The 25,123-nt window shown below is 41.0% G+C and overlaps 2 protein-coding genes across 2 annotated transcripts; one reads left to right on the top strand and one right to left on the bottom strand.

Annotated features, from left to right (window-relative positions):
* Window positions 1-70: 70 nt before the first annotated feature.
* On the top strand, window positions 71-4,505 carry LOC108671335 (mucin-2-like). Its single transcript, XM_047882133.1, has 5 exons — window positions 71-259; window positions 1,491-1,689; window positions 2,343-2,476; window positions 3,136-3,438; window positions 3,512-4,505. Exons 1-5 carry the CDS (start codon window positions 256-258, stop codon window positions 4,246-4,248), a joined length of 1,377 nt encoding a protein of 458 aa, XP_047738089.1. The 5' UTR covers window positions 71-255; the 3' UTR covers window positions 4,249-4,505.
* Window positions 4,506-6,527: 2,022 nt separating this feature from the next.
* Window positions 6,528-24,877, bottom strand: LOC108671334. Its single transcript, XM_047882136.1, has 23 exons — window positions 24,721-24,877; window positions 23,990-24,211; window positions 21,376-21,573; window positions 20,960-21,175; window positions 20,505-20,640; window positions 18,996-20,020; window positions 18,651-18,759; window positions 18,210-18,250; window positions 17,272-17,491; window positions 16,511-16,610; window positions 15,913-16,036; window positions 15,408-15,619; window positions 14,850-15,036; window positions 13,964-14,211; window positions 13,286-13,473; window positions 12,251-12,864; window positions 11,419-11,751; window positions 10,846-11,296; window positions 10,435-10,605; window positions 9,976-10,145; window positions 9,003-9,137; window positions 7,980-8,109; window positions 6,528-7,511 (listed from the first exon to the last, which is right to left on the bottom strand). The coding sequence occupies exons 1-23, from the start codon at window positions 24,847-24,849 to the stop codon at window positions 7,231-7,233; spliced, it is 5,640 nt and encodes a 1,879-aa protein (XP_047738092.1). The 5' UTR covers window positions 24,850-24,877; the 3' UTR covers window positions 6,528-7,230.
* Between the last annotated feature and the right edge of the window lie 246 nt (window positions 24,878-25,123).

Genomic DNA, 25,123 nt, shown 5'->3' with positions numbered 1-25,123 from the left:
TGAATAAATGTGTTGTATATAAAGTTTTTTCTAATACGGAATGGCCAATATTGAAGTTGTGAAAGTATTAATCGCAATAAAGTAGAAATGAATGATTTAAGTTCGAAATTACACTGAGAAACGTTTTTTCACACTATAAAGTACGTTCTTTTCCTAAATAGTTACTACCAATGCAAGTGTATGTATAGGATTCCATTCCTTAGAGAAAATGACGTGTGTAATTGAAAACGAAAAGTGAAGTCGTCAAAAATCAATATGGGTGAGTAGTGAGCTTGCATCATAATTCAAATAAAAATTCAAGTAGGTTGTAAATAAGTAAATAACTGATATTAACATGGAAGCAGTAGCATTTGAAATAAATTAATTGTGTAAAGTGATACAACGGAGTAAAATAACTGAAAAAAACATCTCGATACATGGTGCTGAGGTTTGCACAAATTCATATCATATCAGCGATGTTGGCGCTGAAATAGAGGCCTGATGTGGCCTGTTGCCGATTCTTGTACTTTTCGTGACTTGTCCACAGGAGATCTTAAATTCTTAATAGGAGATCCTATTGTCCTTGCACACAGGAGATCTTAAAAACAATCCTTCGACTGGATTGTTTTTTTCTTGGATTGTTTTTTTATTGTTTTCTTCAATTGTTTGATTGATTTGGTTGTCTTCTGCACATTTTTTTTGTTTTAATCTATAAAGTGGGATGCTTGCCTCTCCAATAATTCGTAATCTTGCAGTTAAATTTAGCTAGCATAAAAGCAAATCCTGGACAACTCGTGGATTTCAATATGTTTGAGTGTCGTAAAGAATATAAATATCTTATTGAGTTTGATGATGAATTCAATTCAGTTCTAGGTTATTAATTTAATTTATGGCAATTACTTATTAGCCTACCAAATCGCTGTACATTCATATTCTCTCTCACGTATTTGCTTAATTAATTTAATAAAATCAGTCAATTCACAAGAGCTGGTTTAATGATTAGCGTTCAATACAAAAATTACGTACTCATGAGCAAACATTTTTTCGATCAGCTGCAAATGATTGTTTTTTTTTCTCGCTTCTTTCTATACTAAACCATATGCTTGAAAATTGTCTGAAGGCTTGAGTCGAATAAATTTTACAGACCGTTACAGCTTTTCAAGAAGACTGTATTACCACTCTTTTATGAATTTTGTGAAGAACCTAACCAAGGTTTTTGGTTCGCGTTTGAATAAAAGTTTTATATTTTATTTGCTCTCTGGATAATTTTGTAGACAGTGATAAAAGTTGCAATGATTCTGTTGCCGGCCCCGTGGTTTTATTTCATTTCAGCTCACGGCATCAATTTTCTTAAAGGGATTGCAGTTGCAATGCTTCTGTTGGCGGTCCCGTGGTTTTATTTCATTTCAGCTCACGGCATCAATTTCTTAAAGGGATTGCAGTTGCAATGATTCTGTTGGCGGCCCCGTGGTTTTATTTCATTTCAGCCCACGGCATCAATTTTCTTAAAGGGATTGCAGTTGCAATGCTTCTGTTGGCGGTCCCGGCGGCAATGGGGACCATCACCGACGGCACGTGCGTCCAGAACTACAGGTCAAAAGGCACTTATTTCTTCCCATACGGCGTTCAGTTCTTAACGGAGAACTCGCCTATAATCTGCATGAAATACTGCTATGGATTGGGATACAAGTACGCAGCGCCAGAATTTGGGTATGCCATGAATCAGTTAAGAATCATCAACAATCTAGAGGTGTTCCTAGTAAAATTTTATAAGTTAATTGATGGGGTCCAGCCATTGTTGAAAATATCGGCATCGTTAGATACGACACTACACTTTGTTGTTTCGTGAACATAAATGTTATTAAAGATTTTTTCTTCATACATTAATTTAAATTCATGTATGAATTTAAAATGAAGTCCCCAAATTTAAATTCATGCAATTTCAGAAAAATTTACGAAAAGGACACCGGTTCATTGGAACCAAAACTATTGGCCACGAGCTCAGCTAAGTTCATTGGCCAATAAGTATTTTACAAATCAACAATAATGAATCCACAAGCATTGTCAAATTGCTTCAATCTTAACTTTATTTACATTATTTAAGCGTCCAATTTTGGTAGCTTCCAACTTACGTGTTTTGGTCGAAAGCCAATAATTCGTTTAGTCAGCGGGTATTTCAAACTTCGAAACAAAAAGTTTTATACTCAGCACACATGCTCACAAGCCTCAGCTTAATAACGTATTATAGAGATGCATTGAAAGGATTACTTGTTGTAATAAATGCATTGATCATTATTATTTATTTGATGACACTACCGCAGCCACAGAACAATTATTTTCATGGTTGACTGGATCGCGAGCAGTTCGAACTGCTGGTGCGGGAACACGATGATCAGCGACCTGTACATCGCACCCGACAAATGTGTCAACCCCTGCCTGGGCTACCCTTGTCAGACATGCGGAGGCAACTTCTTCAACAACTTCTACACCATACCAGGTGTGACGCTCGTTCTTTGTCAAGGTTATAATATAACTTGTAAGATCGTTAAATTGTGTTCCTTTTAGCAAACAGCTTCGGAAATTAGATTTCAGATAGTAAATTTAGCTTCCAAAATTAATCATCTTGCCATGAGTGGCCGTTTGATCGTGGGCTGATTCGATGCAAAGGTTGAATACTGGCGGCAGGTTGGTGTGAAAGAAGAATGATGGAAGAATCCAACGCGCGTTGTCTGACCGTTTTAATAATATTTCGCGTAGGCTGCCTATGCTTGGCAATACCATTACTGGTTTTGCTGCTGAAGGCTGGTTGGTCTAATTCTAATACAAGGGACCAACCACCCTTGGTTGGTCCTTTGCGGCTTGGCTTGTGTGGCTTGCAGTCGATGTGATAGTCCAGAAATGTTGAGAGCCACGCTATTGGAGGAAGGCATCATGTCAGTCCATGCGGAGTTGGGCAGTGGTGGCCTCCGCCCTCCGACAGGCAACCCAATTGACTAGTTAGGTTCGTTTTCTGCAACGAGCCGACTTTGCAATACATTGTCTATATTTAACTTGAATAAACGTGCACTCCGTTATTTTTTCAATTGAAAAATGATGATCATTTGTGCTAAATTTTGCCCACCAACGTACACTAAATCACTTCAACTGGGACTACAGCTGACGTGAAGAGTCTTGTCGACACGCCTTGTGGTGTGACAACAACGACTCCAACGACGACAACAACGCTTTCTACGACTTCAACAACGGTGACATCGACTTCAACAACACCAGCAATAGAAACTACTGCTGAGACATCGCCACCAGCACCAGAAACGAAGCCACCAGCAACAGAAACGAAGCCACCAGCAACAGAAACAACGCCTCCAGCAACAAAAACAACGCCACCAGCAACAGAAACAACGCCTCCAGCAACATCCAGCAACAGAAACAACGCCGCCAGCAACAGAAACAAAGCCACCAGCAACAGAAACAACGCCTCCAGCAACAGAAACAACGGCACCAGCAACAGAAACGAAGCCACCAGCAACAGAAACAACGCCTCCAGCAACAGAAACAACGCCGCCAGCAACAGAAACAAAGCCACCAGCAACAGAAACAACGCCTCCCGCAACAGAAACAACGCCACCAGTAACTGAAACGAAGCCACCAGCAACAGAAACAACGGCACCAGCAACAGAAACAAAACCACCAGCAACAGAAACAACTACCGCCCCAGCCACCGCTGTAATGTCATCAATAACATCGCTGAATAACACACCCGAGACTACATCGGCTCCGATCTCTGAGACTCCAGCGTCCTCAACCGTCCAAACACAAGATCCAGCAACTACAGCAGCAGCTATTCCAGTGAATGTTGCTATTGAAACTACCACAACAGTACCTGGTCAAACGTCCACTGCAACAACTGTCAGCACATCAACACAAATGGCCACAACATCAATCTCCGCCGCTACAATCTTAGGTAACAGTGATGAAACCACGACCCGAGTTACCATCGGACAAACAATTACGGCGATGCTTGCAGATACTGCTACAACCACTGCCACATCTGCGGCAACAACTGTCACATTTGCTGCTACAACTGCAACAACGACTGCCGGGACCACTGCATCTGCACCGAGCAGTGGCGGTGTCACTGCAGCATCGGCTACAACGACGAACGACAGCTTGACTGATGCAGGGACGCTAATGGGCCTTAGCAATACTGACACTACAGGTAAGATATTCCTCGTGAAAGAAGAACTACAGGTTTGTTATTCCTCTCAGTAGAGTAGCCGCAGACAAGATATTCCTTTTGAGGGAATAGCTGCAGGTAAGTTATTCCTCTCGGAAGAGTAGCTGCAGGTAAGATATTCCTCTCGAGGCAGTAATGAATTTAATGAATATGGAATATAATTCAATGAATATTTGAATTGTTTGTCGAGTAGAACGGGCCAAGACTGGACTATCAATAATCATGCAAATTAAACAGTGAGTGTGCCATCCGTAGACTTAAATGGTTCGCATCACCGTATCTATGTATACATAATTAGTACGTGTAATTAGAAAGTAAAGTGCTGGCTGAATTCCGCACCCAGAAAAAACTTAGACTTTACAGTTGAAGTTCACATGCTTGGTACGAAAAAGTTAATTCAACTCACACGCCTGAACAATGTTAAGGTAAATTGTAAATAATCGCGCAATGTATTTGTAGCTCTTCATTAATGTCGTCAGTTTTAGAGAACTTAATTTTGTTTGGGTAACGTATCGTTCTGTGGTAACGGTAAGCTATGGGTAACGGTAAGCTATGGGTAACGGTAAGCTATGGGTAACGGTAAGCTATGGGTAAGGTATCGTTCTGTTTTATTCAGCGTGAAAGGAATTATTCGACTAATTATTGTCTTTTCTTTAACTTTCGTGATGTTTTTACCGTGCAGAAGTGCGGCTCTTCGGGATTGATCTGCCTGGTTCTGCAAGCCGCACTGATTAACGAGTTATTTAATCCATAATCTAACATCTAACATAATCTTTAATCCATAATCTTCTTGCTCGACAGTTGTCATCAGTGCTGCACAGTTCCCATGAAAAAGCTGCTTAAGGGACTAATATGTTTTTTTTTTCTTTACCGCTGTTCGTATCATTCATTGTGGATGGTCATGTTCGTTTTTCCAATCTTGTGTGTATGTCCAAGTAGAATTTTTTTTCAGGTTCAACAAAAAATACCTTTGGATTTTAATCAAATGTTTACCAGTCAACTAAATGACAACCTGTAATTTAACCGACATTCTTCATTATTTTACTACTTGTATGCTGTGTGAAGAGTGAGTGAACGTGAGTGAAGAGTGTGGGCTGTTTGACACTGAGCCGCAATGAGCTTGGAGTTGTTGACATGCTGTGAGTAGATGGTTTGAAAGCCTCGTTTAAATACAAGGTTTAGCAGATGCACGCGCTTTATTAAAACATTCTTGAAAATTGAGCTATCATAAACCACATCCAATGTAAGGTTAGTAATTCAATAAGAAATAATTTAAAGTAAGAATCCAGTTACTAAAAGTAATTACCGAGGAGGGAGAAACGGATAGTGGAAATTGTGAAGTTATGAAGAGTGCGAGGTTCCGTTCCAAGGACGCATAGGATAACCGCATTTGCACGATATAGCGGAACCAGCTATATTTTCCATTGATTAATTGGCTAATATTTCTGTAAGACTGTATTTTAAGTGTTAAACCAATACAACGCTCCTAAAATCAGTTCAGGCTTTAACGTTAAAAAATCCAACAAAGGTTATCGTCATCATCATGTGGAATTTTGCCTTGTACCAGTTGAGAATGTACATCATAATGTTCGTGCTGGCGGCCCCGCGGAAAATTCGTGACAGATTCAACACAAAGCAACCTAGATCAATTCTTTAATCTATGCTCATATTTTCCACTCGAACTAATTTAAACGATTTGCACCACACAAAGAGCCACACTAAGCTATGCCAGAAATAATTTATACAGAAAACTCAAGCAAGTCATTGGGAAAAGGTTGAATTCAGTACGAATTTTATTTTATTAATGACAGCATTCGCTTTTCGTCAAAATAATCGGTGTGCGGGACTGGCAATTCGTATCTAACAATGATCGTCAACGCTGGACAAAGGAAGTCAATGCTCAGTTCAAGTAAACCTCCAGCACTAACGTTCCCGTCCAATAGATCGATCACAGAAGCACTTGTTCGCTTTTGTTCAATTGACGTCAGTGAACACTTGGGTCAGGCACTCAAAATAGCTAGCCCATCAGTCATCATAAATCACGTCATTGACGCAAAAGAAACCCATCAGGTCGTGCTGAATGGAATGAAGTCGATGACATTAAATAGGACTACAATTACAGTCGTTGGCAAAGGCAGTTCAAACCGATGGCCAATATTTCAAATGGCAGTTCAAATTGAATGGTTTTAATCTTTATTACGATTTATTCGCAATTTAAGTAAAGGATTTACATAAAAGTATTCTCTAGCGCACAGTACGCACTGAGGAAGCATCTCAGCAAAGCTTTTTCAAACACAAAGGAAAACAAAGAAAATTTACTCAACACAATGTTTTATTGAAATTTAGAAGGCCGCGGACTTAGGAGGTAAAATCACCGTCGTACAAAAATATAACCAACAAATATTAAAATCATCACTTTCAGGCTTATATGACATAAAGCTTAACGCCAGGTCCTCGAAATCCCACAAAATGAATACTTTAAAGCAACATTGAGCCGGTTTAGTAGAGGTAACTTGGCAAGCCATCTTTGGTTTTAGAATAGCGCTACTACATGGCGTGTTAGAATACGCTACATCCTTATGGTTAATATATTTCGACTTGAGCAGCTTTATTAAATTTACGGGAGTGCTTAACATAAGCTACAAGGCGTTACCACGTCAAAACCCCACTGCATGCTTTAGCAGACAGTGACATTATAAATGCGTCAATATTCTGTGCATGAGATCAATCCAGGGGACTTCGAACTACACAAATGTAACTTAAACGACAGGAAGTCCATGTCTGCCATAGATTTTGTGGCGAGAAAACAGACGTAGCCCCAAGATCATGTACGGCAGTAACAAAACTCATCAGCGAAACTTTGATACTTTCTTAGCCCAGAAGTTTTCAGCATAGAAGAAGAGGATTTGCTACAGAAAAAAATTGTTTTGTATGAACAACAGAACCTTGTTTTCCATCTGAACAGAATAAAGAGATCTTTATTATGAGATGGGTCTTTATTATTTATGAGACCGCGATTACTCATTTAATAAAAATATCAGCTTATTGAGGACTTCAGATTGTTCTCGGAGAGTCTCCTGAAGGTGGCGCATAAGCGGTAAGGCCCCCAAACGACGCAGCGGCAGCAGCGCTCGGTGCCCTGAAGCCGCGAGGGCCCACAACAGCACCAGGAGGCAGTAGCCGGCCGAGTATTGAACTAACACCGCCCTCGAGCCATCTAACTGGTCAGCGTCGTCGGTCTCGTCATCGTAGGCGCACAACTCTGACAATGCCTCCACCAAGTCCTTCAACAAGCCACCTGAGCATTACAATTGCAAACGCGATGAGAGTAGAACGAAATTTTTACTCAATGTTCGGAAACTTAATCAACACTCAAACCAAGAATGGCAACGTTTTCGACCGAAATTTTATTAATATCGTGGCAGGAACTCTCGTAGTTGTAATGTAAATTTTACACATCAAAGACAAACATTAAAGACAAACAATAAATCCTCTTACGAGACAAACAATTTTTTCAAGCTCAATCATATCTTACTAGGAAAGTAAATCCGATACAAACTATTCAAATATAAATGAAATTTTAGAGTGGATCTTGTTAATAACTCAAAATTCGGCGGTCTGTCTAAAAAAATTTCTACGTACAGGCCATAATCATTAGCAGCACACGTTTGAGCCAGACGAACACTCAACTTTATCATCAGAGACCCTCGTAAAGAAAACATTAGGCTACAAAAGCCCAGGCATGAATAAAATAAGAGAATCGCACCGTGAGCGAGGATAGACGACACGGCGCCAGGGGCGGCAGTGAGGCTGGTCAGGAGGCGCAAGGCGCTCGGGTTCAGCGGAGACCCGCCAATAGTGAGGCCGCTGTGCAGGCACCTTACCCAGTCAGGGCACTGTGTGCAACATTTTTTGTTTACAGTGCATATACAATTATGTTATTACATTAGACGAAACGAGTCTAAATGCGAATTTGTATCGCGATTTTCCCCAAATTGATAAAGTTGATATGTGCAAATTTTCTTAAATCTTTTAGTCAAACTATTGTGCACTTCATCTAATTACTTGCTTAGTTTTATTCATGACTATTCTGCGTGTCTCGCACTTTAATTGGTGCGTCAGACAGATAGTGCCGTGTTGGGCTAGAACTTTAGGTACTCTCGATAGTTTGGTCAATAATTTGAGTGGAACTTGTTGATCGCATGTGGTTGCCATTTCTGCATGAGAAGTCAAGCTAACAGTATTTAGCATCAAGTGTCATGTGCTAATGAAGCCGATACAAATACATGTGATTCAATGTAGTTGGTGCACCGCATAATATGTATTGGTGCACTGCATTTTAATAAAATAATGCGCCATAATATTGGCGCACCGCATTTTAGGTAAATTCGAAAAATATTTTATCCGTCAATACTTCATTCCAGTAAAATCAAATTTTACCGAAAAAATTTTTACTGGAAAATTGATCGTCTGAATATGAATACTGGAGCACTGATAGAGCCAACAAAGAGAGCGCATAAAGCAGACAAACTAAGTGGTACAAGAGTCTCAGTGGCTGCGAGATGCTAGTTGCGCCAGACGCGATCAGTTTTATTATAGAATTCTATAGGTTGAACTTTACAAGAAATTTCACGAAAATAATAAATATACAAGCACCAGATAACAGAATTTCTTCTACTGCCAGTATACAAAAGGGTCTACTAACACCGAGCAATGCAAAATCATTGATTTTACCCAATAGCTACAGTTGGATCGAATACATAAAATAATTCGAGTGAGTGCTAGACACCTTGACGATGAGGGCACGCGGGCCAGGGTGCAGGGAGAGCAGCAGCAGGAGTTTGAGGACGGCCTCTTGGATGTCGCAGCCGTCAGGGCTACACGCGCCGCACGCACGGATCAGTGAATTCACTAGTCCACCAAGCTGGAAATAATATGACAATTGCATTTTTCGGCTATAAAAATACAGTAATTATTGTTATGTGGCTTGAACTACACAGTTGAACCCATTTCATTCAGATTAATGCTGCCAGGTGATTAGTATTGGCTAAAGCTAGGATATGCGAAGTAGTGCTTACTTCTGTATTACGAAAGGTACGAAGCCCGACCCGTATTCTGTCTTTGGCGTCTGCCACGCGGAACAAAGCGTGCGTCGAAAATACACGGTAATAGTTGCGGTCAACGTTAGTCCCTTACATTTAGGGAAACCGTGCGTTGCGATAGTTTATTGTTCTTGCTAATTATGATTCAATTAACAATCAAAATGTGCGTGGTATACAGCGCCCCGTTACAAAATTCATCATCACCTTAGGGTCTACGGTTCTTCCATGAAACCTTCCAACCAGTCTGCTCATGTACGAATATTTCCATGGCTTCTTTATTAAATTATTATATTGATTCTCAACATATTCAAATCAAATGCGATGCAGAAGTTGACAAATGCTGGAGTTATTACATCAGGTTAGATTATAAACATCGGTAATAAATATATTCAATGTTAAAAAAACTTCTGTTACCTTAATTTCACTAGGATTTTTTAACCTACGTCAGAGGCTACTGCAGTTTCGGTCTATTTACAGCACTCTAACTTCGGGTTAAATTTGATGGTTGGTTTATCGACTTCAATACAATTATACACACTTCATTTAAAGCGTTCGCAGCGACAGTACAGCCATTACTTGCAGTATTTGTATACAAACGCAGCAAAGTTGAAGACAAAAATTCCCAAGACGGTGAACCCTTGCACCGAGAAAGCAAATCACCTTAGCAATGGCGGAGGCGCCCTCTGGGGCACGGGCGCAATGGGTGAGGACATACAGGGCCAGGAGGGTGGTGGAGTCGGGCACAGGCACCCACCCACCCAGCAGGGTAGTGTTGGCACCCCGCACAAAGGGTGTAGGAGAAGGGGTACTGGGAGAGCTTTGCTCTCTTCCTGAAAGTACGATGATGTTGAAAATTTTCGGCGATTTCACTAAGTCGGGATTCACTAACTCATTAGCTTTCATTGAAAATAGTCGTTTTCAGGTAAATCAAAATTTACAAACTGATCACAAGATTGATTCTCAGCTGACCTAAAGTCCTAAATAAAATATTCAATATATATGCTTTAGTATTATTAAAGCCTAAAATTTTTCATCAACAATTAAATATATGATCAAGTCAGCATTAAAAAACAACAAAGAAAATATTTTTCAAAATTTCAGGAAGTTTCCTTGACTCACTTTGAGCGGCTTTGTCAGGACGTTTACTAGCGCGGCTAGGAAGGTTTTTGAGGAAGTTATTGACGTTCTGGAGAGCGAGGTGTGCGACGCACGTCAGCAGCGGCCGACTGCTGCGCTGCGGCGACAACAGTGACCATTGCAGGGCGCTCGAGTGCAGCATTCCCTCAGTCACTGATGAACAAAAAATTATGTCAATTCAAAGAGGCTTGGACAATATCCTTCTGCATTCCACAATAGGTATCCTTTTGCAGGCTCTCAAAAACTTGAATGAATCAGTCATTAAATTAATATTACTGGTGAAGAACAGCTATAATCACACGTTTTTCACTTCGAAACCGCCAAAAATTACTCGCCGATGTTAATAACTCGCAAATGACTGACCAAATGCAAATATTGAAAAACAAAGCTAACCCAAAGTTCTTCCGGTGCAGGCAACCAAGAGCAGCAGGACGTGTCGCAAGAGTTGAGGCGTGTGTAGAGATGGTAACCACATCTGATGTATCAAGGGGAGAACCAATTTCTCCAGATCATCTCCTTCACCATCCCATGCGTCTCCAGGACGACTAAAGACCTGATGGCCATCAGAATGTTCTCTAGCGCTAGCATTTCTAGCACCATTAATAGCTGCTTTACTCAAATTTCCTCTAGCACCAAGCTGAAGGTTAACATTGATATCCCCACCTACAGCTCCCGCCAAATTGCGAGGAGATTTATATCCTTCATTATGGTTCCCAACAGGATGCACGCAGTTGACGCTCGGTGATTCTTTCCTCTTATGGTTACGCGCATCGTCGGAAACGCTCAGCACGTTCGTGAGCAAGCGAAGGCATCGACAGACTTGTGATGCAGCGATCCGCGTGTCCTGCGAAGTGCAAGAAATATTACGTACTCTGACACGTATAAATTTCTTTTTAAGAAAATAAAGTTTTCACAGCCTAAATTGACACATAGATAAATGAATTCATAAAGGTTAAAAGCACAAACCTTATCAGTGAGCAAGTTGGCAGTTAGATGAACAGACTTCTTCTGAATAATGACAGGCAGTTCTTCCAAAGGCTTGATGAGAGGAGGCCACAGTATGAGGCCGAGGTGACGGCAAGCGTAACGTGCGCACTCGCTGACGACAGCCAGCTGACTAAGGCACTCCATGTACTGTGCGCCGTGCCATGTCTCGGCGTGGCGACAAGAACATTTCTTGGCGGCACAGTCAGGTTTAGTTGACAAGGTCGAAGGAGGCACGTTGGATGCCAGCGGAGAAAATATCATGGAGATCAAATGGATAAGGTGCCGAGCCAACTCGTAGCCTGCATACACAGTCTGCTGGTGAAACACTTTGATTAAATATAATACTTTAATTTCTGACGGATAAGTTTAACATTAAAAAATCGTTTTGTTAGAAGGAACGATCAGTTATTTTAGATGGCTAAACGTTGAAGATTGTTCAAGAACATTCTTGACCACAAAAATTTGATTATTCCAATAACAATTTAAAAAATACAAGTTTGGAACGCCAAAAGTTAGTTTCAATGCCAAGAGAACATCAGAACATAAGATACCGTATTAGTAAATGCAGCTCCCCGAGTATTATTGAAGCACTCTAATCAAAAAATTAGGTCGTAAATTTTAAATCTGCAACAAAATTGTTTCTCAACAATATAAATGCAGTAAAAATTGTTAATGAACTAGGTTAATTACCTAGCAGTGAATTGCAGATTAATAGAGCTATATTTAACATAGCATTATAAGAGCAATTAGTTGTTCTGTGCATGCAGGGCCAATAATATGTTTCCGCTAAGACTTGATGACCAGCACTGACCTCTCCCGATGATAGCATCATCGGTTCATCCAAAGCATTGGTGAGGACCAGGAGAGGAGGCGCTGTACCGTGTGTGCCCAGACAGCGGTACTGGAGGAGGCCGCTCACAAGAAGCGTCACGAAGCAAGAAGCTGAAGAGCTCAGCACTAGACGAGACTTTTCCACACCAACCCGAGACATTATTTGCCTACAACGAGCGCAATAATCAATATTTGCTTCCTCCCATGACGCAGGAGCCGTAGAGTAACATTGTTCTAATGCCGGATTGGAAGACGAGGTAGCATCAGGAGTTACTGAATTCCACGATGTAGAAAGGTTTGACGGGGAACCCATGGTAGAAGACTTTGGTTTTTGAGAGGTTACATGCAATGCGCGTATGAGTGGAACAAACAAGTTTCCATGTTGCGACTCCAACATCGACACTACACGGAGACAGCCCCAGTAATGATGCTGCAATTTTTCCTCGTCGCCGGCAGGGCTCGGATTGCGCTCATTGTGCCTGGAGTTTTGCACGGGATCAAAATTTCCGCAGAAATCACCATCGCCCCGCCAGTCCGTCAAGACCGAGAGCAGCTCCAGGACAGCGGTGACACATGCGTCGCCGGGCCACTTATCTGCGGTTCAGAAAAATATTCAGAGTAACTAGTGTTAATGACTAAATTTGATATAAAATGTAATCTTTACCAGATTTTATTCAAACAGAGAAGGTAAATAATAAGCAATCAAGCTGACTTCGTCATAATAATCCTTTTTAAACAATTTCACACACAAGCAGTTGAATGAAGATAAAGTTATTAATTCTTCTGGATAGATATGGAAAGAATCAAATAGAAAACCATAAGGGGTAAATCAGCCCTAGTAAATGTTGAGAAAAACAGCACGAATGATTGGAAAATTTGTTACAAATTTGTATGATAAATTTGTTTTAAAAAATAATAATAAATAAAAAGTGGCTTGCTTATTTAAAGTTGTTTTATTTATATCGAATTGATTTTGTAGGATAAAGAAACATGATGGGGAAACTACTCTACAGACCAGAAGAAAGCAGGAGCATGAGAGCGTCTGGAAGAGAAGAGTCTCTAGCAGAGGAGGTTAGGCAGGGATGCTGCAGAGCTACAAGGAGCCCCGCACCGCTCTGCAGGCAGCTCGTCCACACCGAGGAAGACTCAGCACAGGACCCAGCAGCGGGCGAGCAGAGAGCTGTACACAGTTCCTCAATATGCCTGGTGGGTGATGGGGATGTAGGACTCAACCTCAACGCAACTAATGATGGTCAAAGAAATATGTTTGGCCTTAATTCGAATAGGGGATAATTTACTTAGGAGGAGAACCATTTTGATGACGGTTTTAAATTAGATTTGATTTAGAAAGTGACATTCACAAATCAAGCTCGATTAAGATTTTAGAAATAATATTATTACCATTTTTTTCCTACCAAATGACAAAATAAACCGAATAAATATTCAAAATTCTACATTAGATTACAATAAAAAAGCAAAGAATATTCATACGTGTAAACACAAGTGAAATCAATCAAGAGTTTGGGAAATTGACCCCAAAATTCAATACACGTAACTAATAAATTTGTGAAAACTTTAACTTTACATCTGCTGATAAAGAAACAAAATCGAGTTGATCGATTTAAAAAATGCAGTGAGGAACAAACTATGGATCGCGGCTCAACAATCAGTTGGGATAAAACAACGAACTGACGTGATGATGAACGGCACAAGGCCTTCCTCGACGATCCTGTAGGAGACAGCGCGGGGACGCAGCGCCACGAGATTCTTGAGCAGAAGGAGCACAGCTCGCAGGAGGCGCGGAGACAAGAAGGCGCTGCAGGGCGCCGGGTTCAAGGGCGGGGCGAGGAGTAGAGGACGTGAGATGGTCGACAGGAGGCTCCTGTAGAGGCTGTGGTGTTCGGCCATCACCAGGACGCCTGCAGCACCATTCACGCTCGCCTGGATATGAAGAAATGAATGAGTTCGTTATAGAAAGAAAGAGAATAGAAAAAGACTTTTGCACCTTACGATATTACGCATTTGAGAACGTGAGTAATTGAGATTCCGATAGAAAATATGATATTAAAAATCCCAATAACGAAGGTCGTGATACACATCATCCCAATAACGAAGGTCGTGAAAAAAATCCCAATAACGAAGGTCGTGATACACAGCTTGTGGAGACATGCTTTGAGATACATCCATTGTGCTCAGAAATTTATATTAAGAGTTAATTTATAGGATCCACATTCGCAATCAATCGTAAACGTGAGACGTTCATCTCTGAGATCAAATAATTTCCGGCGAACAAACTTTCGCTTACGACCTCAATATTTCCTGACTTTGTTCCTCTGCACATTCTTTAAACATTTTATCATGACCTTACTATGCCAGGTCATTGTTCCTCCGCACATCCTCTAACATGATACATCCAATCGTAAGGCTGGAGCTTAATAATGCGTGACGGCCTCCTGCAGTAGTTTTCCAGGGCTTCAGAATTATAAATTTCAATTAAAAATTAATTAATTTTCCAGGGCTTCAGAATTACAAATTTCATGTCGGATCTATTACCTATTACTAAATTTATCTAGAGTCACCTGTGTCTCTGTGTCGACTACTAGAGGAGGCAGCGGGTCATCAGTTCCCTCGTCAGGATTACTATCCTCAGGACCCTGACCGACACCCTCGCCGGCAGCAAGAGCTGGCAGAACAGCGACCAGGTGGGCGAAGAAGAGACAAGCGGCCGTGCGCTCACTCACTGGGCGATGCTCAGACGTTATGCATCTGTGCTCGGATTAACATGAATATAAGCCTTGAATTTGTCAACGTGATTATTATACAGCACAATTGGGCATTATTGGTATTTATTTGTGAAGGTATTCTATAAGAAGCGAAAATAGAAACAATATAAATATAAATCATATTGCTTAAAAAAATTTACTCTATATTATTTTTCCTCTTAGAATAGCCAAATTTTATTCATCTATCAAAATGATTACATTTTTTAGGCTGACATTGAAATTGCTTTGCCTTAAAACGATACCGATCATATGAATGCACTAGTATTCTTTCCATCGCGCTCATCGCTACTTCTTTGCTCCTCATGCACCAAATGTTTTATTAAATAAATAAACAACGTTGAACACAACACTCACGTAAAAAGAGCGTCCCAGATTTCAACTCGGCCATGGGCAGAGCGCAGCAAGAAGTTGAGGGCAGCGGGCCGTTTGGCCAGCGCGGCCAGGGACAGCCAGCCGCTGCTGCGCACCACTCGGTCGCGGTGACTCAGCGTCACCGGCAGCCACGGCAGCCGTGGCCGACGCTGACGATGTGCAGCGTCGGGGGGAGTTGTCAGACTCGGCAGCACCTGATCACATGTCTCCCTTAGCTTTATAAAGAATTAATTAGATGCAGTACGTAGAATTCTTCGAGTAATGACGCCTACACATGGGCTCTATATATTGATTTACACAAGCTATGCAGCGCAAATAAGTGAACAGAGGGGCCAAGACAATGATAATTGAGAATAATTCAATGTGCAACAAGGTAGTCCATTTTTCAGTGGTAAGAAAATGACACTTCTCACCTGTAGACAAAATTCAGTAATAACTGGACCGAGGACTCTGAGTTATTATATAATGACTGAGATATTGTTCAGACCTGCTGCATATGAGGAGTGTGGGCGAGGGTGTGGCAGAGCGTGACGGCGGCGTGCAGAGTTGAGCAGCGGCCCAGGAACGCTTCGTTCGAGTGGCTGCGGCCCTCAGACAACCACGTCAGCAGACTGAGAGATCCGAGCAATGTCACACATACAAACAAACTACAAACGTTGCTCAAGAAATAGCTTGGAAAATTGCCAATGTTGGAAGCACTTCAACAGTCCTAACCTTTAGTGCAAGTCGGTTGGATCAAATTATGATGTGAATGTGCGCATTATTATCAAGTTTAGAAATTTCATAGACCAAAATCCTAATCCAAGATAAGTGAAATATCAACAGAACTGCTTTGTTCAGTAGATAGCAAAACTTCCATAAATTACAAGTAACGCCCGCAAATAGTAACGGCATTTTTTTCATTGAACGGGAGCAGCATGGTAAAAAATCAGTATAAATTATCCGTTTGTTACGACTAGAGCAGATAAAAGGATCACATTACAATTATTACATGAATCCGAATATTGAAGAAAAACATGAACCCCCGCGAATAATGACATTATTTTTTTGAATATCTAATGAATAATATAGTGCTACTTGCTCACGCGATGCTCTGACGTAAGACGGAGGAAGCTGCATCAGGAGCAGCCAACCAGCCTGCGGCAGCCAGGCGCGCCAGGCATGCGCTGCTGCAGCACAGAACTCCTGCAATACATTTGCACTTCAAACGAGTTTTGCTTCAACTATTGTAGTTAACTGACAAAGTTAATCTGGGGTAAAGTTAAACTTGAGAATTAATTTAAATGAAATTAGATGAGGAACAAAATTAAACCGGCACACATGTGCTGGTTTTATGGTGCGTGCGCACTATTTGGACATACGACCGGTGCATTTGTCAGAGAGAGCAGAACCCTTCAAGACACGCAAATATACCGTACGTGCACTAAACAGTCCCACCGAATATGCAGATTCACACTAAGAATTCCAGACCGCTCGTGGTTCTATATTGATTCGAACAATTGTTGGATGAACGCACAATGCTGAGGATGAAAATAGAATCTTTGCGATGGCAGTATAATCAGTTGGATCTTTGGATCTATTGCCCTAGCAGTTGGATCTTTACGAGAGCAATATAATCTAGGATAATCATTTCATGAAGTTTACAGAACAAAATGATGAAGAACGTCATCGAAAAAAAAACTAATCAAGTCCCCATCAATAAATCATAAGTCACTCTTTGTATGAACCAAGAAACATGAGACCTCAGATAAACAGTTTTAAACACCAGAATCAATTATTTATCTCTGCCATATCATACATTTCAGCATTTCAGTGTAACGAAATAATACAATAGACCGATACTAACCCAAACTGAAAGGATTTTTAAATAAAGCTTTCTGGATAACATTCGAGAAGACTTTCGACAGCACAGCACCCAGACGCTCCCCAGGGCTACGTGCAGGCGACTCTTCAGCTTGAGGATGAGCTTGCTGCTGGTCGCCGGGGGCTTCGACACCGGGAAGTTTATCTCTTCTTGTCAACAGTAGTATGAGCGACACCAAGCTGGTGAACACCCGGAACCAAACCTGTAACAATGATAACCGAATCATTAACACGTTGACTCCGAAGTGGTACATATGCGTACCACAAAATGAATTTTTCCAGGACGTAGTGGTACATAATTCAGGTTACCTAAAATCGGCCAAAGCCGAGAACAAAAAAGGCCGATAACTCAATATATACTAGTTTATTTGTAGGTTCCGCTATAAAAATCCATTTATTTTCTTTTTGCAGTACTTAGAATTTGATTCGGAAGTACCCCTATCATAAATTTTAGCCGACCAACGCAATTGTGAAAAACTAAATCACGGAATTTGCCCCGAAAAAAATGACCGTCTGGCAACCCTGTTTAAAAACAGTACAAAAAATGAAATAATAGTACAGGATGAAATAATCGGAGTCAAAGTGTTAAAAGGGCAGAGTGTTATTAACATAATATTGAAGGTGATAAATGAGATAAAAAGACGATTTAAACATGGACTGTAGATATATTTTGAAACAGTACAATACTTCAAATATTTATTTTCATAAGCAACAAACGAGACTATTAATTACAGTCCGATGAAATTTATCACATTGGAGGATGGCCACAAATAGCTGATCAATTTTACCGAAAATAAAACGTAATTAAATGAAATAGAAAAATCAACAATATTTAAGCTGGAAAATTGTCAAAAACTAGAAAAGAGGAGTGACAAGAAAATAAAATTCTAACGAAATCACAAAACGAGCAAACAATCTTGCCTGGTCTGCAGCAGAGGCGCTCTCGCTCCAATCGCGGGTGCCTGCAACACAGAGCATCAAAATATTACTGTCAACCTCCAGTTCACGTAAATGTTATCATCTTTCTCAGAGTTATGGCATTTTTGTGTTACGCGGTTATTTAAACTAGATTCAAAAGAGAAGAGCTCATGGTCAGAGATAGTAGCACGGTATTGAGTCTGAAAAAGGTTCAAACTTGATGCTCTGGTGGAATTTGTGTCCACATAACTCAATTTCAAGGAATGAAATGAAGTAGATGCAAGCAAAAATGTTCAAACGTTCGAGAAATTCTCCGATTCTTTGCCAATTCCATGGCTCTATTTTTTCTTAATAAGCCGAGACCTAAGAAGAGATACTACGCACAAGTTAAAGAACAACATTCAATTAAGAATCTGGATGAATGATATGGTGGTATCAACAGACCTGCAGTTAGGAGCGTAGAGCAGATGACGGAATGCGGCATCAGTAAAACACTCGTCAGTCCTGACACAACTGATGACTCAGAGGCAAGGCTGTCCGTTGTCAGCAAACCCTGATGAAACAAAATATGAACCCACGTGAAATTGAGCAAAAAGTTATATAATTATTGTTGAAAGTGTAAAATACTATGAATTCCTAATATCTTCCACCATATGGGGAGAGAAAAAGCTAAATTCAAAGATTAAAGGTAACAATCGATATAGGTACGTAGCTACATTCATAGCAGTCATGTTTAGATAGGAATCGTTAAAAATGTTATGAAACGAAAAGCTCCTAAAGGCAACGTACTTGCAAGACAAGACTCAGCACAGCGACGGCGTGACAAAACAACTGTTGCTCAGCAATCGTGCTCGGGACATTTTTAGTCATGAACTTTCCTAGAACCAACCACCAAGATTCACTGAGCATGAAGGGAGTGAAGGGTGTACGGTTTTCTATGCTTTTCGAGTTTCTCTCTTGCGTGTGTGAAAATGTATAAATACAAGGTTTCAAGTGCACAGTCAAGCAGTTTTCAATCAGGCACAACTTCTTCTTGACCACTTTCAAGTTGGTGCCGTTATCGACGTCAAGTAATAAGCCTTTCAGGGTCAATTCTGGAAGCATGGATTCGAAAAGTATTTTTTCTTTACCGGTCATGGTAAAAAATTCACTGAAATTTGAAGAATAATCGACTTCCAGACGAACTTTAGTTATGCTTCCAGCGCTGCACACACTCCAGACCATCTTGAAGAATCCTTGGACGAGTTCAGAACAGCCATCATTTTCTGCGTCGGAGAGAAGTTCCTGAATAACTAGAGCGGGCCTGCAGGCTTCCTTTAGAAGACATCTAACATCATTAACGCTAGGTTCTGGTGCTCGTTCGATTGCTTCAACAGTTCTTTCATTACTAGCAAAAATGTTTTCAGGAGATCCAAGATGAGATCTGGAACTCTGTTCTCGATTCAAGGGAGGCCTACTAGTTGCTGGATCCCGTATAGACATTAAATCGTTTACAAAAACGCGGTTGTGATCAAAGACCGCACAATCTTCAGCACTCAGAACCGAATGCAGGAAGGGAAGATGGAGCTTCCGACTGATTATGTGCGGCACGGCGGGGAGGTTCATATGAACTCCTGTAGACGAATCTTCCATCGACGCAAAACTGGCCATGTCGGAGGAGACGCCAGGCGTAGACGAATGTTGACTTCTTGCAGAAGAAGAAGTGTTAGAAGAAGTCCGGGTACTATAGATGATGTGAGGTTCACACAAAAGCATGAAGAGTAGCACGGCCCCATGCTGCAGAGCTTGATGATCATCCGCAAGCAGAAATGATGCTAAAAAATACAAGAATGTTAATATTACGTTCCACTTGCAAAATTTAACACATGATTGATTCCCTCGTCACTTTTGCATCGTAACATAACTACTCAAACTAATGATGATTATGAACTAAGCGTTTTATAATTCTAATAATACTGCATTTTGCCATGATTAAGTTGCCTAATAATCTATATAAATGACTCGGCAAAAAATGAATTGATTGTAGTAGGCTACAAAAAAGCAATTTTTCAAAACAGACACATAATATAAAATACAGACAGGATTTCAATTTTAACTAATGTTTCTGAAGTGGCATCTTCATGAATATACAGCATCGTAACTGGCACGATATAAAAGAGATAATCAACAAATACATAACCTGATTTGATAGATACAATAGCCAGTTCTTGCTGCTGAATAAATGAAGTTTCTGAACACACAACGCAAATAATTCCAACTAAAACGAACGAACAACTCGCCCCGAGAGCAACATCGCACCTCTGGCGACGAGTTCGATGGCTTGGGTGTCGGCGGCGAGCGCTCGTCTGCAGGCAGGCTTGTGCGCCACGCAGTTCCTCAGCACCTCCAGGCAACATCCGGCGTCGCGGAACGAAAACCTGTGTCTTTCTTCTGTCTAGGGAAACAATAAACGTCTTTCATTTTCAGGGAAATTGAATGGATTCTTCAGAAAAGAAAGGAAATTAATGCAATAAACAGAACATGGGAATCAATCTGAAGGTAAAAAATCATAAAATAGGAAAACTCATAGTAGATAGAAGATAATTACATGTAATGTACGTTAAATCCAAAGATGTTCCAATGTTATGTACGTTAATTAAACACAAAAATTAAAGTATTTTAAAAATGAAAACCGATAACCTCACAAAGAAACCAATCATTATTTTAATCACTCCACAATAATTCGCAAGAGATTTACTCGCGTTGACTCGCACCATCATGAGTGTGAGTACATGAGTGTAGCAGTGCAGAGGTGTGGTGCTGAGCAGCACGGTGCAGTGGTCGGGGTGCTGACTGAGGTACGACAACTGCCGCCACATGGCGCTCACCATCCTCTCATCCTGCTGCTCAGCGCCACCAGCCAAACTCGACGTCATGGCCAGACGTGTTGATAAATTCAACAGCTCTGTTAGTCTCAGCACTTGCTGAGGCTGAAATTACACACAAAACATTAATATCGTGTATATCAGTCGGTAGTAAGACAAGAAGTTGTATCAGTATAAAGCAAGTACCTATGCATTAAAAATAATAATTGACTCAGACTAGATACTATAGAGCAAGTATGGCTTAAAAATACTGGTAATATTTGACTGAGACAAGAGACAGCATTCATACGGTGTTGAAAATTCACCTGGACTTGAATATGGTGGTGGTCTGGCACGAGAGGCACGGGGGGGAAGAGGAAGAGGTCGGGGGCAAGGGAGGCTCTGTAGTGGCCTCCTGCAGAGCGAGCGTCCGCCGTCCGCAGCCTCTCCGTCAGTCGGGCGAACGCCTCCCAGCGGACGGCGTCGGTGCGGTGGTACAGACTTTGCAGATCGCAAAGTAATTCCTGGTGTAAAAACAGTAATTACCATCAGAAACTTATTGTCAATTAGGTATCAAGTCAATTGAGAATCAAGTTAATTAAGCATCAAGTCATTTTTAAGCATCAAGTCAATTAGGCATTAAGTAATTGAAGCATCAAGTCAATTGAGCATCAAGTCAATTAAGCATCAAGTCAATGAAGCATCAAGATAATTATGTATAAAGTCAATTAAGCATCAAGTCAACTATTTTTCAAGTCAATTAAGCATCAAGTCAATGAGGCATCAAGATAATTATGCATCAAGTCAATTAAACATTAAGTCAATGAAGCATCAAGTCAATTAAGCATCTCAATTAGGCATCAAGTCAATTGAACATCAAGTCACTTAAGCATCAAGTCAATCATGTATCAAGTCAATCAAGCATAAAGTCAATTAAACATGAATTATCAACATTGACTGTGTAAAAAAAGCTGAATAGTAAACAAGAAAATTTAACAACACACAGACAAATAGGTTCAACTTATTACTCGCTGATTGAAATGACAGAATTAAAAACTCTTCCGCTGCTGGGCCCGACAACATTACAAATATACACCTTAAACACACGGAATCACGGCACTTACAAACATTGCCAACTTCTCCTACTCACACTCCAAAATACCATACATCTGGAAAATTGGCAAAATAATCACACTTCTCAAACCCAACAAACCACCCCCTGAGGCCGCCTCATACAGACCAATCACACTCCTCGGTACACCATCAAAAGTCATAGAGCGCCTCATACTGAACACAGCCACTCCGCACATTACACTTGCTCCAACACAACACGGATTCAGACCTCACCACTCGACCACAACACTACTCACAAACCTCACCACTCGACCACAACACTACTCACAAACCTCACCACTCGACCACAACACTACTCACAAACCTCACACAAAGCATAAACGATGGCATCAACTCCCGCAAACCCGCACACAGAACACTACTACTTACAATAGATATCAGTAAAGCCTTTGATGCCATCCCTCGCCTCCCTCTCACAAACAAAATTTACAACACCACACTACACAACAACAACAAACGCTGGCTTGCCAATTACCTATCAGGCAGACAAGCATACGTACACTACTCAGGACAGTCATCACACACAACACTCATACCCAACGGAGTCCCACAGGGCTCCGTCCTATCACCCTCACTCTTTAATCTATACATGCACGACATACCCGAACTACCTCCAAACATCCACATTGCCTCCTACGCAGACGACGTCACAATAACATCCACTCACCCATCCGCAGACATATGCCTCACAAGCACAAACATATCTCAACACTTAATCACAATGGCTCACACTGAACAGACTCAAGGTTGCTCCTAGTAAATCCACAAACACATTAATGACCAGCCACACAAAGGAGCACCAATACAGACCAAACATCACATTAAACAAGACCCCGATCCCGCACACACACGAAACAAAAATACTAGGGGTCACTTACAACACCTCCATGACATTCGGCCCTCACATCAACAACATGGTGAACCACGCAAACATCAGACTCAACTCACTTCAGGCCCTAGGCGGTACCAAATTCGGCAAAAACAAAGAAACACTAGCACCAACATACAAACAGTTCATCAGAACAGTGCCGGCTAATGTCAGCCCCGCCTAGGCGCCCGCACTATCCAACACAAACATACAGAAATTCCAAACACTACAAAACCAAGCACTCAGGATAGTCACAGGCTGCACACAAAGCACCCCCATAGAACACCTTCATGCAGAAACAAAAATACTTCCCATAAAAGCACACCTCGACATGAGAGGAACACAATTCATAGCCGCAGCCATAAACAACACACAACACCCATGCCACTACCTACGCAACCACCCACCTACGCACAGACAAATAGTGCAAACCCCACACAGATACTACACCAACATACTAGACACAGTACCCCCACCCCAAGGCAACACCAGCACAAAAAAACACTTAGAACGCTGGAGCTGGCCGGCAACAACAAAGTCCTTGGACACCCACCACCTGACATAAGCAGCACAGAAACACAGCTCTCTAGACTGGAGAGAGTACATCTAGCCAGGCTGCGCTGCGGCCACCACCCCTCACTACAAACATACGCAAACAGAATAGGCCAAGCAGACACAGACACCTGCCCATCCTGCCAGAGAGCTCCCCACACAATCATCTTGTAAAATTGAGACCGGGGAACCACAACAACAACAACAACAACATCGACCGTCGAGGTAGCAAAGCCTTACCAGCAGTTTCATTTGAATGGGACTTTTTCATTAGAATATTGGGCTTCAGTAAAACACAGAATTCATCAAAAATAAATACACTTCCAAACTGAAAGATTTCAGCAGCCACGGCCTGAAGAACCTGCAACAAATAGAAATGTTCTCACGATTTGGTTGCTGGAGCGGATGTCGTGTTCACTGGTGCAGGCCGCGGTGAAGGCAAGACGGACGTTGAGCAGTGGAGCACCGAAGGTATCAGTGAGGGCGCTGGCGAGGGGCCATACGACGGAGATGTTGAAGCACAGCCGCCGCCACAGGGCGTCCCCCATCGTATGCTCGCTGCTCAGCAGCACCAGCAGCACTGACTCAGCTTTCCGTGACCACTGTTTCTATATAAGCGAATGAAATAAATCAAAGTTTATCACAAATATAAACTATGTTTGAAAAATATCTCAATTGTACAAAATAAAACGTAAAATGAAATAATTCAGGCTGAAATATAAGATAGGAGAAGAACTTTTAGAAAGGTACAGACATTTATTGCTATATTCTCGCCCTAATAATGGAATTTTTTCATATAGTAGAACCTTATGATTTCCAATAAAACCAATGAACAGTCACAGTCAGTAAGCAAAGAGTAAACTGAAATACATGGCAAAATTTTTTTGAATAGTTACCCAATTAAATAATATTAAAACAAACAGTTTCAATGATCACTTAGAAAAATATGAGCTTTAGTTTATGGAATCATTCAACTTTACCTGGACTAATATCCTATAAATATTTAATCATTTCTCGCGGTTGCCATGAGTTTAAATAATTTATACCTTATTATAATGTATACCGTTAAATAATGTATAACTGATGTAGCAGTAAAGGCAAGCAACAAGCAGCTGACCTCCGTCTCATCACAGCGCAGAGAGGCGCACAAGAGCGACCTGAGGAGCTGCGGATGAAGCAGCAGCAAGCAGCGCGACGGCTGCAGCTGACGACCGCTGGCTGCAGCAGCGGCGCCCACGCACGACATCACAATGGCGTACAGGCTCGATAAACTTTAACACACAAATAAATATTAATAAAAACACAAGAAATATATAAAATAATAAAGGAAAAAGCATAAAAAATACAAGAAATATACATAATAAATAAGTAAAAGCATAAAAAATACAATAAATATATAAAATAAATAAGTAAAACCATAAAAAATATAAGAAATATACAAAATAAATAAGGAGAAGCGTTCGTGCAATCAAATCTTGCAGCACGTGAATCCTGATCAATGAAGCTTGACGAGTACCCGG

This window comes from Hyalella azteca, unplaced genomic scaffold (assembly GCF_000764305.2).
Source record: "Hyalella azteca isolate HAZT.00-mixed unplaced genomic scaffold, Hazt_2.0.2 contig9714, whole genome shotgun sequence".
Taxonomy (NCBI): domain Eukaryota; kingdom Metazoa; phylum Arthropoda; class Malacostraca; order Amphipoda; family Hyalellidae; genus Hyalella; species Hyalella azteca.
Note: the sequence above shows the minus strand (reverse complement) of the source record. Positions and strands in the feature narration are given on the sequence as shown.

What these genes read in the sequence shown, in the direction of transcription:
- LOC108671335 (XM_047882133.1), top strand. An exon ending in TACGCAGCGCCAGAATTTGG is followed by an intron (nt 1,690 to 2,342) that starts GTATGCCATGAA and finishes GATCGCGAGCAG; the next exon opens with TTCGAACTGCTGGTGCGGGA. An exon ending in CAACTTCTACACCATACCAG is followed by an intron (nt 2,477 to 3,135) that starts GTGTGACGCTCG and finishes CTGGGACTACAG; the next exon opens with CTGACGTGAAGAGTCTTGTC.
- LOC108671334 (XM_047882136.1), bottom strand. Translation starts at nt 24,849, where the DNA reads ATGTCGTGCGTGGGCGCCGCTGCTGCAGCCAGCGGTCGTCAGCTGCAG. An exon ending in GCGCCTCTGCTGCAGACCAG is followed by an intron (nt 17,492 to 18,209) that starts GCAAGATTGTTT and finishes TCATTGTTACAG; the next exon opens with GTTTGGTTCCGGGTGTTCAC. An exon ending in CTTGTGCCGTTCATCATCAC is followed by an intron (nt 13,474 to 13,963) that starts GTCAGTTCGTTG and finishes ATCACCCACCAG; the next exon opens with GCATATTGAGGAACTGTGTA.